The sequence below is a fragment of the Ambystoma mexicanum genome, chromosome 5q (genome assembly GCF_040938575.1).
Source record: "Ambystoma mexicanum isolate Mex_15411 chromosome 5q, UKY_AmexF1_1, whole genome shotgun sequence".
Lineage (NCBI taxonomy): Eukaryota > Metazoa > Chordata > Amphibia > Caudata > Ambystomatidae > Ambystoma > Ambystoma mexicanum.
In genome coordinates, this window is record NC_090933.1 from 899,127,024 (window position 1) to 899,145,191 (window position 18,168).

The following is an 18,168-nucleotide window of genomic DNA, read 5'->3' on the forward strand; positions in this document are numbered from 1 at the left end:
TTTTCTGTTGTTGATTACTATTTATGAAAGCTCAAGCTCTGTCTGGTTCACTTCCAAGGGAAATGGTCAAGTGAACTAAATGTGTATCTTTCACTTTAAGATATGTTCACCTATTGTGCATATATTCTTGGGTGCCAGCTTTTGATTTTCGCTATGGGGCAAAAGTTCCCACACCAAGTGAAGCGCGGGAGCCATACTCATCCACATGCCAAAACACCACATTTTACAGTACGTTTCTTTCTTTCTTTCTTTCTTTTTACAAAGCCCTTGGGTATCCAGGCGTTGTTGCTGCAGGAATAGGAAAGAAGACATGATTTACAGGAAGGTCTAACATATCATCAACAGTCTCCCAACCTGCTCATTTGCCTTTGCAACTTTCTGCTATGAGATACCCTGCTATTCTACACCCGGGCAACAGTTTTGGCCATCTCATCCACTCCAATCAAGGCTCAGGGGGAACATTAATGAGGCTACCTTCTCATTTTGTAGTGAGGAGCAACCCTTGATAAATGTAGATATTGCTATCTTTTCTTTTTTACAGTCAAAATAATCCTTATCAGCAGCTTCTGAAATGAAAGCATGTTGCTAATTTGAACAATATGCCCAAAAATACACACAATAAAAATAAAAACAATCAAGAAACTTCTGAAAAAACAGCAGTTTATTCCAGTTAGCAAAACACAATCACCATATTTTTTGCAATGCCTTCCACAGATAGTGTTTTTAAACCAAAGTTTCAAAAGACCCTTTGCGAACAGTTTTTCTATAAATTACATCTGGGAAGAAGTTCCTGAATTGCAGACTGCTCTCAAATCCGGCCTTTGCCACTTAACCAAAGTGAGTGCTCCCGCAACTTTTATCACACTATGCCTTACCATCTAATCTGCCAAAATTAGAATTCTGTACAAGGTATTCAGCTGTCCAGGGTCGGATTGGCCCATCTGCCACTCTGCCTGTGGCTGGCCCGAAATCATGTGTAGTCCCAGGCAGACAGTTTCTGCCCACGCCTGGTTCCGGTTTGAGAAAAAAAGGTATGCTTTTTTTTAAAAAGTGAGAAAAAAATACTTTTTTTTAAAACAAACAAAAAGCACCCACAAAGGCATCATTCATCAAAGCAAGGTAACACAGGTTACCTTGCTTTGATGTTTGATTTGCATGCATGATGTGTGCATCATTCACATGCTGCTGCAGCATGCGGCCAACTTTGCAACAGACCTGCAGATGAACTTAACTGGTCTTCTGTTAAATCTCAGTTACCAGTTTAATGGTATCCACTAAAGAGTAATTGCTCCTTTTACTATAGCTGATGAGAGCTCAGTGGGTTGAGCGCTCGCTGCTGCAATGTGTGTGTGTGATCTGCAGGTTCGAATCCCAGCAAGGCCATCTCAGCCTTTCATCCTTCTGAGTCGATAAATGAGTACCAACACAGGTTGCATGTTTGTTCTATAAAAGAGAGCCTAAGTGTGAGTGCTATACAATGACATATTATCATCTACAATAATTTGATAATATGGATCTATACACACAGATATTAATAATAGATATGGTGATCCATTCTTGTATGAAATGTATATCACATTAGTGAAATCATAACCATATTTTTCGTAGTGTACTTAGGAACAATGATATTTGATGCCACTTCCTGTTTTGTCAAGGGGTGAAAGGTTGTGTTTCATCGCTTCCTGGGATGTCACTTTCGGGTGGGGTCAAATGACATCACTTCCGGCGATGCCATCAGAGGTCAAGGGTCGTGAGGCAATGGGTTAGCCACTTTTTCTTGGGTGTCCGGGCCTATTTCTTGTCCCAGTCCGACCCTGCAGCTGTCTGCTAAGTCAAAAAATACCTCACTACTGATATTGCCAATGCCACATAGTTAAATTTTAATATTGACAATTCATATACTGGAAGTCACAGTCTATTGGTCAACTACCTTGCACATGGCGACATGTTTTTAATTTAACTTCCCATGATACCTTTGCAAACTAAAGACTTATTCTGTGATATCACTGTCACTATTTATGCAAATTAGGGTCCCACGCATCTTTTGCAGCCCAGGGCCAGCCCTGCTCTGATTATAGAATTTTTATTTTTTAAGTTTGAATGTGTGAGTGTCCCTGAAAGAGAGAAAACACGTGAGCTACCCGTAGCCAAATAAAGGTTGAGTGGCTTGTCACAGCACTGTCATCGACACCTTCAGAAAGTGGGCGACGCCTTCATACACCCCAAGAAGGCAGCTCCTGGCCAAAACACAAATTCACAAAGACAAACCACGAGCTAGATCCTCCCCTTCTCGCAAAGAGACAACAGAACAGGGTCCGCCCCGATCCCACTCTCTGAGCCATTGGAGACAGCATTCTTTCACTCCTACAGAGAGCCAGCTCTATGCCACAAGTGCCCTCAAACAGAGACAAAGGAAGGGAGCAAGCGGAGCCTCAAGCATAGAGACAGATTTGAAGAAGACGCGGGCACTCTTCTTAAAAAGGGAGGGCACCAAACAACATTGGTTCCTTTTAGCGGTGGCAGAGACAACTAGAGCGGAGGAAGCTGCAAGGTGACATTTGAGCCGGAGGCAGATTTATTCCGGTCCGGAGTTCAGCAAGAGACAGTTGGAGTGAGGAGCCTGTCGGCGTGCGGCAGCGTTCGGGAAGAGGCCGCCTGAGAGAGGCAGGCGCAGGCTGCAGTGACAGAGCGGCGGGCTCGAGCTCCTGTGGGGGAGAGAGGCAGCAGCAGCAGGCTTGCCGCTCCCTCTCTCTGCCAGTGTGAGTGAGCTGGAGAGTGCGCCCAGTGCAGCTGGAGCTGAGGACGCGGCAGCTCCCAGAGCCAGGAGACCCCCTCCCCTCCCTCCCTCCCTGCCCGCCGCCCAGCAGCGGGGCCCGGCGGAAGTTTACTCTCGTAACCTTTTCAGGGACCGTGTTTTGAAGAAGAGGAATCCGCAGAAGAAGAGGAATCCCCGTTTGCAGCAGGTTCGCGGCGAGAGGCTGGGCTGCGTGCTGCCACCGGAGTACGAGCGTGGGACCGAGCTCTCATCCCCGCAGGAAGCCCTTGCCTTCCCCCCCACGGAATCAGCGCCCGCCGGACCCCCTCCTCCGCGGGATCATGCCGGCCTTGTGGGTCGCTCTGGTGCTGGGATTCGTAGCCTGCGTGTCGGGACAGACCGTGAGTTCACTCTGCTTTCTTTGGGGGGGGGCATACTTCTGGTGTCTTGCAATGGAGGGGGGATTGGGACGCCCGGCCGACCGACTGTTGCGTGGAAAGGGGGATTAGAAGAGAAGTGCACCAGGGCTTTATATAGGAAACCCCAACTTTTCCCTGCGCCTTTGCCCCCTGCCTGCAGCTGCCCGCCTGGCTGCTGGAGGAGGCGTGCAGCCTGTTGCTTGTCGGTGACAGCGCACTCCCGGGGCACTCTACTTCCCCGGCCTCCTGTGGAGCTACCCCGTCAGATTGGCACCCCAACCGATCGCAGACTTTTTCGGACAGACATAATGTAGGGGTTTGCACTGAAGTAGTACTCTCAGTTAATCTGTAGTGATGTTACATATTGACTCCCTCTCACCCACAGTCTCTGATTGAATCTGTAGTAAAGGAAATGGGGTTAGTCCTCCTCCGACAATTATGTTCTACCGAGGCATTTTACTACTTACCTGTAACGGCCGCCCTCTGCCTTCCGGCGTTTTAAGTGCGACGGTTATATAGTTTTGCAAAACATGCACGATTTGGCAAATCTTGCGTCTGTTTGAATATTTTTCTCCCTCATACTGTCACAGTGGCTGCTGGCGTTTTAGTGTATGCGACCCCGTCCAGGTTCCCTCAGTCTTTGAAACTGAAGGCGTGTGCACCCTCCCCCACCTCCCCTCACTGTGTGTATACGCACATGGCGCCCCCGCCCCTCCTTCCGGGACCCCCACCCTTCCCTGTGCTCCACTCTGACCTATGTATCCTGTTTTCTCTCTCATGGGTTCGCATCCGTAGAAATGTGCCCCTCGGGGCGATCTCATAACAGCATGGGCATTCTGCCAGTCTAAAGGAGCCCTCTCTCCAAGGAGGATTATTGTTATTTTCTGGACCAATTAGTTCACGTCCCCTCCCTTTACCCATTGGTCGAATCTGTGGGGGTGCAATGCACATTACAAGCTAGAGGCCCGTTTTTACCCCGTATGCACTGTTTGCTTTGATGCAGGCATGATGCCATGGGGGTAAACGATGCACCCCGCCCCTCACGCGTGCTGATGGCAAGCACTACACGACGCCCGACCCATTGGTGCCTGTTGATGTGACCTCCAGGCTGAGGCAGCAACTACACCGCGTCCCGTTTCCTCCTGACTCTTGTTTCTTTTGACTCTTGCGCTCACTTGCGATTTTGGCTTACTGCACAAAAACCCAGACTCATTTAAAAGTGGAAAAGGTCGCTTTAATGTGACAGGCCAAAGCTTACAATCATAACGCATAACTGGCTCCATGGCCTAACAAACTAAATGGCTATTTAAACAATCAATTAAAATAACTTAAACATTTCCCATTTTCCCCCAACAATTAAATAATTAAATAACCCATTTCCTCCCAAATGATCCCTTGGATCCTACCGAATCCTTGCCCCTTTTCCAGGTGTCCCGCTTTTTCCCCAGGGGCCATGCCCCTCCAGGCTCAATACCTGATCCACCGGGGTGACCTGCTTGTGCAAGCAGCGCCACCCCCTCCTTTCCCGTGTCATTCCCCCATTGTGCTTCCCCCCCCCCACATCAAAAGGGGCCATGCCCCCGGCCACCCGAACACTCTTGACCCCTTTAACTCCCCTCTACACCAAACTCCTCTTACCTGGGACCTGCAGCCAGCCTGACCTGCCACATCAGCAACAATATTACACATAACTTCCCCGATGCCCTGACCTGTCACGCCAAGCTACCAACCCCGCCCTCTTAACCGACCCCCAAACCATAAAAACCCCCCCCCCTCTTCCTCATCCTCCCCTGCCAAAACGACCCCCCCATTACAAATAACTTCCTTAAACAAAATGAAGGGGTGGGAGGGAGGGACAATCGACAAGTCCTAACCGTCGCCTGCCTCCCGAACCTTCCCTGAGCCCTTAAATACCCCGGGACCAGGCGCTCTACCCCCCCACGGCCACTCGCTGGCCGTGTGCAGCGCCAAAATACTCCCCGGGGGGAAACGCTGCGCGTTCCCCCCGGGGCCCCCCTTTTGGCTTACTGCACAAAAACCCAGACTCATTTAAAAGTGGAAAAGGTCGCTTTAATGTGACAGGCCAAAGCTTACAATCATAACGCATAACTGGCTCCATGGCCTAACAAACTAAATGGCTATTTAAACAATCAATTAAAATAACTTAAACATTTCCCATTTTCCCCCAACAATTAAATAATTAAATAACCCATTTCCTCCCAAATGATCCCTTGGATCCTACCGAATCCTTGCCCCTTTTCCAGGTGTCCCGCTTTTTCCCCAGGGGCCATGCCCCTCCAGGCTCAATACCTGATCCACCGGGGTGACCTGCTTGTGCAAGCAGCGCCACCCCCTCCTTTCCCGTGTCATTCCCCCATTGTGCTTCCCCCCCCCACATCAAAAGGGGCCATGCCCCCGGCACCAGAAAAACCCTCCCCTGAGGAGTTCTTTCTGCCCCAAACCCCCCCCCCCCTCTTTCTACCTCAAACTTTTTACCCAATCTCCCAGCCATGAACTCAAATCCGCCAGGTAGTAGCTATTCCCGTATATGGACAAGTGTACCCCATCCCCTCTAAAAACCAGAAACCCCTCATATGTTATCTCCTTATGGTCCATGACCCTCACTTTCAATGACGCACAAAATTTTTCCATTTCTCTATTTATCCCCTTCCTAGCCCGCTCTATCGCTCCCTCATTCCTTGCACCCCTCCAAACTCTTCTCGGCAACAACTTCTTCCACACCACCACCGCTTGCGGCCAGATATCCCTAACCCAACCTAAGTCCCTCTTCATCTTTCTCAGCAGAGCCACCCCCGTATCCCTAACCAGGTCATTCTCCCCAGCATGCAGCATCACCACCTGAGGAACCCCATATCGCTCTCTCATTCCTGCCAGTATGGGCAGCAGCTGATCCCATCTCAGGCCCCCCAAACCATGCCACCTCACCACCACTTCTTTATAACTGCACCCCAGCTGTCTACCAAACACCCTTTTCTCCGCCTCTTTGCCAGCCCACTTCACAATTGAATGTCCCACAATCCAAACTTGCGCCAACTCCCCATTTCTTTGCACAGCATCTGAAACAAAAATTACACAAATTACTGACCAGACATCTTATTACACAAAACAAAAACTCGCCCCCCAAGTCCTCCACCAACTGTCTTCAGTAATCCCTCTTCCCAAAATCCCTGACGTAACCCTTGTATTTTCCCGATCTCCAACGCCCCAAGCTTTTCAACCGTTCTTCAGAGAAACCCAACCTGCTGCCCTCAGATGCTGCGCCCATCCTAAAAGAATGAGTCCCAAACTCCTCCCCCTGTTCCCCTACCCTGCCCAGCGCCTTACGCAATACTCCCAAAACCTGCGCTGCTGAAACCGGGGATCCATCCGCATGCTGGAAAACCAGACCAGAGTTAAACCCGCAGCGCTCCTTCCATACTTTGCCCACTTTAATTGGGCATAGACCCTCGCTCCCTCGACCCAGCCGGACCCAGGAGCCCTTTCCTTTCTGATCCGTCTTTGACTTTTTAATCTTGATGTCTAGCCCTTCTTCTGTGATCTGCACATCATCCCACTGCAGCCCCCCTAGCCCCCCTTTTCCCCCTACCAGCTCAGAAACCCTAAATGCCCCAAAAAATAACCATGTAAAGCAAGCTGCAAACAATTCCGCTTCCCATACCGACCAGCAAACTCCCCCCAAAACCTCAACCAAACTCTGCAGTAATTCAGCCGATATCGGCCTCCTCCTATCTTTGTCCCTCTTACTCTCCCTTGCCCATCCTTCCAACATCCTACTTGCCATCTCCCCCCCACTTGGTTGAAAACCCCAAAACCATTTCCCGTAAAAGGAGATCCCTGCTAGTTTTCCTGTTATTGTTGCCCTTGACCAGCCCCTGTCAATGCACCTAAGTATGAAATTAATCACATCATCCCTCCTCCGCTCTTCCGCATCCCATCTACCCCTCCAACTACTAGCTCCTCCTCTAATAAACTCCTCCCAGGCCCTCCTGTATGACTTCCTGGATGCCGCGGCCAATGAACCCTCCACCAGTGCCAGCGCTCTCATCCTCCTATCTTCCACAGCTCCTTCGGAATCTGCCGCCCCTCCCGATCTGCCTCCGGAGCCAATCCACGGAATCTCTGCCATTGAAAACGAGATAATGCATCAGCGATGCCATTATCCTTCCCTGGCACATGTGTTGCTTTAAACACCACATTCCATTCCATGCAACGCAAGACAAATTCTCTCATCAATCTTGCCACCCTCTGATCCCTCGCTGACTGCCTGTTCACCACATGGACCACGCACTCATTGTCTACATTGAAATTCACCTTCTTATTTCGCAGCTCCTTCCCCCACAACTCCAATGCAACTAGTAATGGAAAAAACTCCAGGAACGCTATGCTCCTCCCTTCCTTCAACCATCTCTCTGGCCATTTTTCGGCACACCATTTTCCTCCCCAAAACACTCCAAATCCACCAGCCCCCGCTGCATCAGAGATAATCTGAACTTCCCAAGTCACTGGATCTCCCTGCAACCACATAGACGTTCCATTGAAACTCTCCAGAAAACGCAACCAAATCCTGCAATCCTCCCGCACTGCCCCCGATATTCTTATCCTGTGATGTGGGCACTTCGCTCCCGCCATGGACCTTGCCATATTTCTGCAAAACGTCCTCCCCGGGGCCACCACCTTACATGCAAAGTTCAGATGCCCCACCAGTCTCTGCATCTCTACCAGCATCATTTTCTTGGCCCCTACTGTTTTCTCCAACAGTGCCACCAATTTGCTCACCTTGTCGTGCGGCAAGCGTGAGGTCATGGCCACTGAATCCAACTCAATTCCCAGGAATGTTAACACCACTGCCGGCCCTTCCGTCTTGTCTTCGGCTAATGGTACCCCCAACTCCTCCATCAAGTCTTGAAACAACTTCAGCATTCTTCTGCAATCCTCCTCCCTCTTTGCCCCACTAATAAACAGAAAGTCATCCAAATAGTGCAACACACTCTCCCACCCTGAGCTGAATGAGAAAACCCACTGTAAAAAAGAGCTAAATCGTTCAAACAGCGCACAGGAGATTGCACAACCCATAGGCAATGCTTTGTCTATGTAAATATGGTTCTCAAACTGCAACCCCAACAACCAAAAATCCTCTGGGTGCACTGGCAATAATCTAAATGCCGCTTTTATGTCACACTTAGCCATGAAGGCCCCTCGCCCTTCTTTCCTTATTAGCTCCACCGCCTGGTCTACACTCGCGTACACTACCCCACACTCTTCCGGGGCAATAAAGTCATTAACTGACATACCCTCCGGCCAAGACACGTGATGAATCAGTCTGAACTCCCCCGGGGCTTTCTTGGGTACCACCCCCAGTGGAGATATTACTAAGTCACCCGGTACTTCATCAAACGGACCCACCATCCTGCCCGCTTCCAATTCCTTGCTCAATTTTTTCCTTACCACTTCCATGTTCTCTCTTGCTGACTTCAGATTTTCCGCCCATCTCCTCACCCTTGGACCCTGGTAACCTAATCTAAACCCCTGCCCAAAACCCTCACTCAAAATCTTAGCACCTTCCCTATCCGGGTAGAATTGCAACCACTCCTCCAGCGCCTCCACTTTAATTGGAGTAAAAGCTTTTCCCCCCAACTCCTCTACCTGCCCCTCTCCCCCTTCCCCTGTCTCCTTGTTGGAAACACTGCGTGAGAGGGTGTTTCCCCCCGCACTTGCTGCACTCATGCTTAAACCTACACATTGTTCTTGCACAGTTCTCCTTATTGTACCCCCAGCATGCTGCTGAGGATTGGCCCCTGCCCCCTCCCCCCGCCCCTTCATGGGCGGGGCGACCAAGAAAGGGCCGGAAAGGCACTGGCAGCCCGCTCGCCGTGTGTAATGTCGGGGCTGGCCTCGTTGGGGCCATCCATTGTAGCCACAGATCCATATCTATCTCCCCCCAGACCGCCTGACTGTCCTCCGCCATTCTTGCTCTAAATTCTTCGTCATATCTTACCCAAGCAAAGCCCCCAAAACTCGTGAAGGCCTTCCTTATTACATCCATGTATTTCAACAGAGCCACACAACGCTCCGGGAATTTTTCGCAATACACGCTGGCATAAATGATAAACGCCGACGTCCAATTCTCAATGGTCACCGGGACCCTCGGGCGTGAAGCCAACTCTCTCTCTTCCTCCTTGGACCCCTCTTTCGCTCTCACTTCCCTATGCAGCAACTTGAAGACATCCACAAATTCACCTCCCTGTATCTTCTCCCTGGTTGCTGCCATCAAATGCGCCCCCAATGGCTTTGTTATCCCCATGTATGGCAATTTCTTCTCCTTTCCCTTTACCTCCCCCTCTTTATCTTTTCCCGCTTGCACCTCGAGCCCCAATGGCTCCGCCACCTTGTCCGTTTGGACCTCCACCGAGCAAATGTTCTTTCCAACCCCTTCCGCTCCAAAAGCCTGCACCCCTACTTCCTTCATCACACCTTGTAGACCACCCCGGTCATCCCCCAACCCCCTATTTGTGCCCCCTCTCTGCCATGCAGATGACCATTCCCTTTCCCTCTCACCTCTTTCCACGCCTGCCATCTGCGGCCTGGCCTCCACACCGCTGCTCCTCCTCTCCATTCTCAGAGGGCTCCTGCTGCGGGGACAAAACATGTCAGCACAATCGCCCAGCCAATAATTTCCTCGACCCGTTTCGCCCCGACCCCCTTGTACTTCCCTTTCCCCGTCCCACCTTGAACTTCTTCTCTCCTCCGCCCTTCCCCTTTCCTCCCTGTAATCCTCAAATTCCCATTGCCCCCCATATTCATCCCAACCAACTTCATCACCCCTTAGATACCATTGAGGATGCGGGCTCCTGCCCGAGATAACTTGCAGATCTTCCTCCGAGCCCGGGGCGTCCGCCCCGCCACTCCTCTGACGTCTTCCCGGCGGGGCTGTGGGAACCTCTGCCTGGTCCTCTTCTCTTGGGTGAGGCGTTCCGACCTCCACCCTGACATCCTCGTTGCTAGGGGCCGTGCTGTGCCCTCTAGGCTCTCCTTGCTTTGACTGAGGAGGGGCCGTACCAAAACCCTCAACCTCCATCTGCACCGCGGGGGCTGCGCAGCGCCCTCCGCCCCCACTCCTCCTATCCGGGGGGGCCGTTCCGCGCCCCACCCTACCCTCCTCAAGTGACGGGGACCTCTCCCTCCTTCTCCCACCCGCACTCTTCTGTAGGTATTTACCCCCTCTTCCTCTCTGCCCCGCCACACCCACCTGTCCTCCACCCCTGCCCCCACTGTTGTTCCCTCGGACTCTACCTTCCCTAGAACTCCCTTCTACCCTGGGGCTATCATACCCTTCTCCCCTTTCTGGCTGATCCCCTGAACTCATTAAACCCCCTTCTGCCCTCCTGTCTATCTCCCTTCTCATCTTCCTGCCCCTAGATTCCCAAATCTCCCCTTTTCCTGCCGTAGGGGTGCAGGCTACCACCGCTGCCAATGCACCGTCTGCCGCCGCTCTGCGCTGCGGCCGGCCCCCACCGCTCCCTTCTTCTCCCGTAACTTCCCCTACCGCACTTTCCAATTGGGCTGTGGTTGCCCTGCTAATGATTTCCAGAGCCTTCCTCAAGGCCCCAGCATCCACCAGCCCCTTCTTGCTCGCCCCCCCGGCCTGTCATTGTGCACACTAAAATGTGTGTGCCCAGCCAATACAACCCTCAAAACTTGCCCTAAATAATCTATGCCCCCGAGCCGGGACCTACCCGTGGACTAGCCCTTACCACCTTGTGACCTCCGAAACTCAAAAAGGAGCAAAGCGCCCCCAAAAAGAACCCCAAACCACACACGCACCTAGTGTGAGACCTTGAAAATAGCCTCCCTAGTAGAGACAATTAACAACAGGCCACCAATTTAAACTCACCTGCCTTAACTGTATATATATATATATATATATTTTTTTTTTTTTATTGCCTCCTTACTGATAAATTGAAATTGATAAATTAACCAAAAAATTTTTTTTTTTTTTTTTTATTATTCCCCCTGCCCCACTCCCCACTTATAACCCTGCCCTCCCCTTCCCCACCCCTATTACGGAAGCAGGAGCCCTGCAAAAGCTCCCCACAGTAAGCCCTTGTTAGCACTTGCTAACACACAGAACACTGCCACCTGCCTGTGTCCGGAGCGCACCGCACTCTCCACAAACACTCAGGCGTGGCTCCTTTAAGACCGACGCCCAGCCCCTTATACGCGCGAGCGTTGATGAATAAAACGCCCACGCCCACGCACGCGGAAACGAAACGGAGCGGAGCAGGCAGAGCACCAATATTCCCCGCGTACCCGCCTCTGCAGATCAGCTGAGGCTCCGCTCCCGCTTCAGCACCACGTCGGCCTAAATGAAACTCGGCCGACACGGAGCCCCACAAGCCTATCCCCCGCTCACAGGCCGCCCACCTGAAGGACCCAGCACCTTCTAATGCCGGTAAGCCTAGAGGGGTGTCTTATCTACGGCACCCCTCCTACCCTGCTACCCAAAAACTAAAAATTGTTTTTTTTTTTTTTTTTTTTAAATTACCCACCCTCCTTAAAGCTTCCTCACTCCCCTACCTCACCTGCACTAACCGCCAGCTAGGCCCAAGGACCCCGGGAAGGCTCGGGAGCAGGCAACGGGACCTGTGCAATCGACAAGTCCTAACCGTCGCCTGCCTCCCGAACCTTCCCTGAGCCCTTAAATACCCCGGGACCAGGCGCTCTACCCCCCCACGGCCACTCGCTGGCCGTGTGCAGCGCCAAAATACTCCCCGGGGGGAAACGCTGCGCGTTCCCCCCGGGGCCCCCCTTATCATGTTGCATGGGCGCTAAGATGTCTAGAATCAGTCGTAGTTGATAAAGGAACTGATTTTTTTCGAATCACTGTTGAAAAAGCAGCATTTAAGCAAAGTATACGGGAGGGGTGGGTTATTTATTTGAACGGTGCTTTAAGGCAGTGCTTCGGTTATTAATACCTTTTCACTCTTCACCGTGTCCCACATGTGTGAAGAGGAGAAGTCACGTGGCAAATACAAACCACGTTGCTGCCACCACTTGCTCCCAGAAGACATCTGCGAACCCTATGCCCCGCTTAGGCTAAAGGACTGCTACGAAGCACCGTGTAATTGTATGCTGGCAGCGCCAGGTTTCACCGGTTGTTAACGACCCCCCTCTGATGGAAGTTCCCGCTAAGCTCTCTCCTGGAGGCCGCTGGGCGATCCCAGCGGGCCTAATAACATAGTGTGGCCTTCTCGCTACTTTCTCCTGATCCTAATGAAAGCGTGTGCTCCTGCTGGGCTGCGCTTGCTCTATACGATGGGAACACCCTTCAAAATCTGTTTTTAGCAACCCATTCGGGGTCAATGTGTAGGTGTTTACAGTCCGCTTTCTTACGTCACTCGGCTGTTTGCGGTCAGATCAGGCGCAAACGTGCCCAAGTACGCGAAATTGCAATGGAACTACATCAGTAGTTGACTTTCAAATGACACAGGCTTTCCTCAAATGGGACCAATGGCCGTAGCTCCTCAAGCTTGGGCAGTACATTTCTTAGGGACTAGGTGCATTATAAAGTATTGAAGTATGAAATTGCATTCACTCCAGTTAGCAACCATGCAATGACGATAGACATCGTTCACGTGCACTCGCAGAAGAACAAGAACGCTGAGCTGGACAAGTTCTCACTTAATGTCCAGGGTAACACAGAGGTCTGGTCGGAGGCCAATCTAAAAATGGTCCAGTGTGTATATATCATATAGAAGAAGTACTATGTCGCTGTAATGATGACTTTGGGGAAATTGTGTGCATTAATTAAGCCATGCCTTTACATGGCGGGGAAGATGACTGTACAAGGCAAGGGTAACCCTAGAATATTTGATTCATATTGAAAAACGTATGTTGCACAAGAAAGTGAGGGCCATTAAGAGAAATAAGAACCTGAATTTCCAAGAGCAAAAACTTAAGATTGGGGTTATATCTTCCAAATACAAGAACTGGTTATGTTTCCATAAAGCCTGCTGCGAATCAGCCAATTAGAAAATGGTCTATTGACTGATTCGCACAAACGACTCACTGAAATTACTTCTGTCAGACTTGTTTGGCTACAATGGCCCCTACGGAAATTTGCCCTATACCAGAAGAAGCTTGGAGGGTGCATATAAAAGGTCTCTACTGGGAACAAACTACAGTGCAACGTAAACCCTTATTTGCCTATGCAGGCAGCCCAGTTTTGAACATAGAAATCGGTGACATTCTTGACATTTCGGCAAGACGAAAATCTTCCAGGGCTCCTGGCCCTGGTGTGCTAGCCAATGTAGTATTGACATTCAATCCTACATTCTGGGGTAGAATATGGCATGGAATGCCCACCATGCTATGCACAACAGGGGTGCTTCCTCTGAGTTGCCTTGATTCAATGTTGATTCCGATCCACAAACGTGGCTCCCTCATTGACCCCCTCAATTATAGATTACTAGCTACGCTCGATACCAGCAGAAAAGTTTTTGAAACTATTTTGCGGCAACTATTGAATAAATGGGCTAGTGACCAACATTTTGATAAAACCCCAGCAGTTGGGATTTAGGAAGGGCTATTCTACCATACAGGCTATGTGGGCCCAATGCTTGTTGGCAGCGGATGTACTAAGGGGGTCTGACGGCAACCTCTTCATGTGCCTTGTCGATTATTCAACAGCATTTGATTGTGTCAACCACTCCATTTTTGTGGTCAAAACTAGAAATATGGGGCATTGATAAACACTTGTTGCATTTCATCAAGGTCCTATACACTAAAACCTCTGTTATTGTCTGTCTCTCGCAAGATGGGGATGTTTCCTCTCTCATGTCTACCCAATAGGGGTCTGAAGCAGGGGTGCGTTCTTGCGCCCCTATTTATCCTCTGTGACTGACATGTAGAAGAAATTAAGTACGCCCTGCATTTTCCCACCACGTATTGGAGGGGTGGCGGTACTGCAAATTATTTAAGCGGACGACACAGTTTTACTAGACGGCACCCCTCTTGGTCTACAAAGAGCCATCAACAACCTTGCCCAGTTTGTGGATGAAAACCGTTTGAAGATAAACTATGTTAATGTTAAAGGATATTTGGATATTTGTACCGCGCACTATCACCACCGGAGTGGTCCCCTGGCGCTAAGACCAATGTCATGCACATACGGAGTAAAGGCAGACATACTACTAGGTTTAGCTGGTATATTAAGGATACAAAACGGGAGCAGGTCAAAACCTATGACTACCTTGGGCTACCATTTTGCAGTGTTTCTACATCTTCACAATACTATTCCGACATCAAAGCGGAGGGTATGCAACAATGGCTGGTATTGAGCAGATTTATTGATCCAGTTGGTGGAGAGTCAGTAGAGGGATTGCTGGAAGTTTATACCAAAGCAATTGTACCATGTATATTATACGGTTAAGAAACTGGTCCTTACCATCACGTGGGTTGGATAGATACATTAGAAGGAAAAATACTTGGGTCCCTTTTGGGCTTACCCACGAGTGTACCTGGTGGCTGCTTTGTGAATGGAACTAGGCACTACATCCTTATATACTTTTAGGAAACTATCTTCCAGTAAGTTATTTATAAAAATAAGCCAAGCCAGTGTCCCAACGGATATACCTGATGTATTTACTATGTTCAATCGACACGTACACTACCGAATGGGTAATAAAGCCGACCTTGAATTGGCGGACTCTATACAAGCCTACGTGGATAATATTGGACTGCCTTTGATTGAGGCAGTAGACATTGACTTTCATTTACATAAACTCAAGTTTAAGTCACACAAATGGGACCATGCGAGATCCAATGACACACTTGAGAATAAGCAGTGTTATGATGAGTATGCTAAACAAAGCTTTGAATACCGACACAGTCGTGCAGTTACCTGATTAAGTCATGTTCTCATACATTAAGACGCTTCATCTACCTGAGATCAAATATCTTACCGGTATTCGAACATATTGGTGCCTGGCGGAATATCCCTCTTTGGGGGGTTTGGGGGGGGAGATTATGCAGTGTGTGCCAAATCTATAGAAACTAGTAGGCCCATTAGGACTGCATGTGAGATTTCAACAGCCCTTGGAATAAAGGTCAATGAGCGTTCTTGCACATGACCTGGTAGTTTCCTAACAGATTCGTTTTGGTCTTGGTCTATGATTGTGGCAGCACAGTCGCTTGTGATTACTGCAGCAGCAATGCACGTATGGGAGTGTACACAAAACAGTTTATTATTGAACGCTCCTGAAACACCAATAAGTGACAGGTGTAATTGTACAGAATAACTATGGAGGTAGACTCAAGTTTACCACGGGCCTTAGCATACTAACTTGAAAGGTGTTTTTATTAATCATGAATAATATAATCTATATAGGTATATGATGTATAATCAACATACAATGACAAAGGATTACTTAATGGAATCCGAGGCCGCTTTCTATTGATGTATGCACGTGGTTGGTTGGTTGGCTTGTGTTCGTTTTTGGTGAGTGCAACGTGCGCCTCGGCATGCATGCCCTAGACTTCTTGCTTGTTTCGTGTTTACAAGTTTGCAAAACTCTCATATCTGCAGCTTCCCACCACGGTTCCGCCGTGTCATTTTTGGGGCTGGCTTGGTGTCCCTACAGTAGGAAAAACCGTCTGTTGTGCAGGAGCATTTGAGTGCCTCCTTCAGTACACGTGTATCCGTTTCCGAATGGTTCTCCTTTACGTGAAAGCGCCACTAGTTCCTCGTTTCCAAAGAGGAGCGTCCGTGCATTGGGAAAGCACGCTCCTATCTCTCTGATCCGCATTCCAGGCCAGCTTGCACCCCCAGACATACTCTGGGGGGAGCACAAAGAGGCCCTCTGTTCAAGAGGCACACTCTGAAAACAGATGTGCTCCTAAGGGCTGCCCCAGATAATATTGCTACACGCCTGCAGAAGAATGTAAGTAGACAAAATGGAATTGTGATAACATTGGCGTTGATTTCAAACCCCCTTTGGCATTCATTAGATTCCGCCCTCGTTTTTAAGTTCCAGAACAATTGACCAGTGTTTTATTCCTGAATAATGGCCTGTTGTTTAACAGGCGAAGCCATGCTTTTCTGGATTGAGATGTCATGTATATGTTAGGGGCGGGTATTCCTTCCGAAGAGGGAGATATGCGCGTTCTGTGCAACGGCAGTTTGTTAGGCCACGGTTCACTTTCTGTCTTGGGACATTTTCATATCTTTGTAAACTGCGAGGCAACCAAAGTTAAGGTGTTTTCGCATTATTTATCTGATCACGCGAGGCCTTGTACTTCAGCAATCTGATGCCCCCGCCCCTTTTAACTTGTTGAAGTAAATCTATTCACAATAGAATTTTCTCCTACCATACCTCACTTCAGAATCACCTTTTTGCTCATTGTTGAAATAAAGTTTTATCCCGTTTTTGTACACTCACATGTTGGAATATATGATGCGTAAACCAAAATAACTGTGGTACGCAATTTCACTGTATCGGTACTTTGGGAGATCCAATGAAAACACAATTTCACAACCCTTCCTTAATCTGTTACTATTTGTTTTTGAAAAGATTGTGCTTATATTAGATCTGTAAAGTGTTTATGGTTTGTGAAAGACACCTTTTTGCAGACTTGGGTGACGCAATTTACCTTTGGAAGTAATAAGAACCGTTTACATTTATTTTTAGAGTTCAAGTTGCGCAGACCTGACCCAAATGGATACCAGAGTGCTATAGAGTGAAAAGAAAAGGTACTGATGGCAGCAGTGTCATTAAAGTTGATATCCAGCAAAGAGTCCTTTACTAATTAAAAGGATGTTTTCTCAAGAAACAAAAGTCAAAGTAGATAAGGGCCGTATCTTATATGTCAAGCTCAAAAACATATGGGGGGGCTTGTTGACCTAATCAAATGAGGTCTTTAGCTGATGGCTATAGGCATCTTTCATAGTCCGACATTGCGTCTATGGAAAGATGGCCTGCAATGGATGTAAATGGAGGCATCTTGCCACTAGTCTATGTGCTTGCTTGTCCCTTTTACCAGTGCTTATCACTAGTGGGTGCCCCTGAGCACTTATGGTCCTTAGTATTACAGGCCCCTGCCATCAAAACAGTGTTGGAAGAGCAACTGTTGCCCCATTAAATATGATTGACCAGATCCCAATATTGTTTTTGTTGTTGTTTGGTCCTTCACCTGCCCCCAGCACATTGGCCCCTGCGTATGGATCTCGCACATAGCGTGCCATCCTTGCAAGATAAGCTGATTTGTATCGAGTGAGAACAGATTTAGAAAATCAATGGCAATGGTGGACTCTTCCATCCACTGTGAAACCTAGATGTTTCAGTTTGCCATTAGAAAAAAGATCTGCATGTATGTGTATATATAGTTGTTTTCTGAATTAAGTATATTACCTGAGGATTTGGTGGTGGACATAACCCCTAAATCCCCCTGCAGATGTGGTTATATTCAAACGTAGTCTTGTAAAATCTAGTTCGCTTTTACATTTCCTGTCCCTAATTAGACATAAGGGGGGGTTGGCATATACCCGGTTTGTGAGTTTGGAATTCCTGGGGAGTGAAATTATGTTGGGGTTGTATTAATATTAAGTGGGGGTGGAGGGGTGAATCACTCATGATTTTATACGTTTGAAATGATCAGAATTAGTTTCTTGTAGCGGACTTGTTTTTATTTTGGACAATTTGCAAGGCACAGGCAGGACTCCAATGGCCTCGAGGTGTCTGAAAGCTCACAGAAGGAAACCCGTGGGAATAACTAGTTGAATGTTTGTTGGAAAAGTCGGGGTTCAGGATTTTGCAAAAAAGTAGTAGGTTGTTGGAGCCCTATAGCTCCTAGTGCAGGAGAACCTAGGCAAAGTAACTTGCATAACATTTCTGACCTCTCATTTTAGTATTTGTAAGAATTGGTGTAAATCAAGTTCACGAAAGAGCAAAAAGGACTCTGATTTGTGTACAGAAATAA

At 48.7% G+C, this 18,168-nt stretch overlaps 1 protein-coding gene across 1 annotated transcript in view; it reads left to right on the forward strand.

Moving 5' to 3' along the window:
• The first annotated feature begins 2,243 nt into the window (after window positions 1-2,243).
• The window catches only part of SDC2 (syndecan 2), a 271,610-nt gene continuing 255,685 nt past the window's right edge, over window positions 2,244-18,168 (forward strand). The window contains exon 1 of the mRNA XM_069621401.1: window positions 2,244-3,156. Within this exon, the coding sequence (XP_069477502.1) occupies window positions 3,097-3,156 (60 nt within the window). The 5' untranslated portion in view covers window positions 2,244-3,096. The remainder of the gene's footprint in view (window positions 3,157-18,168) is intronic.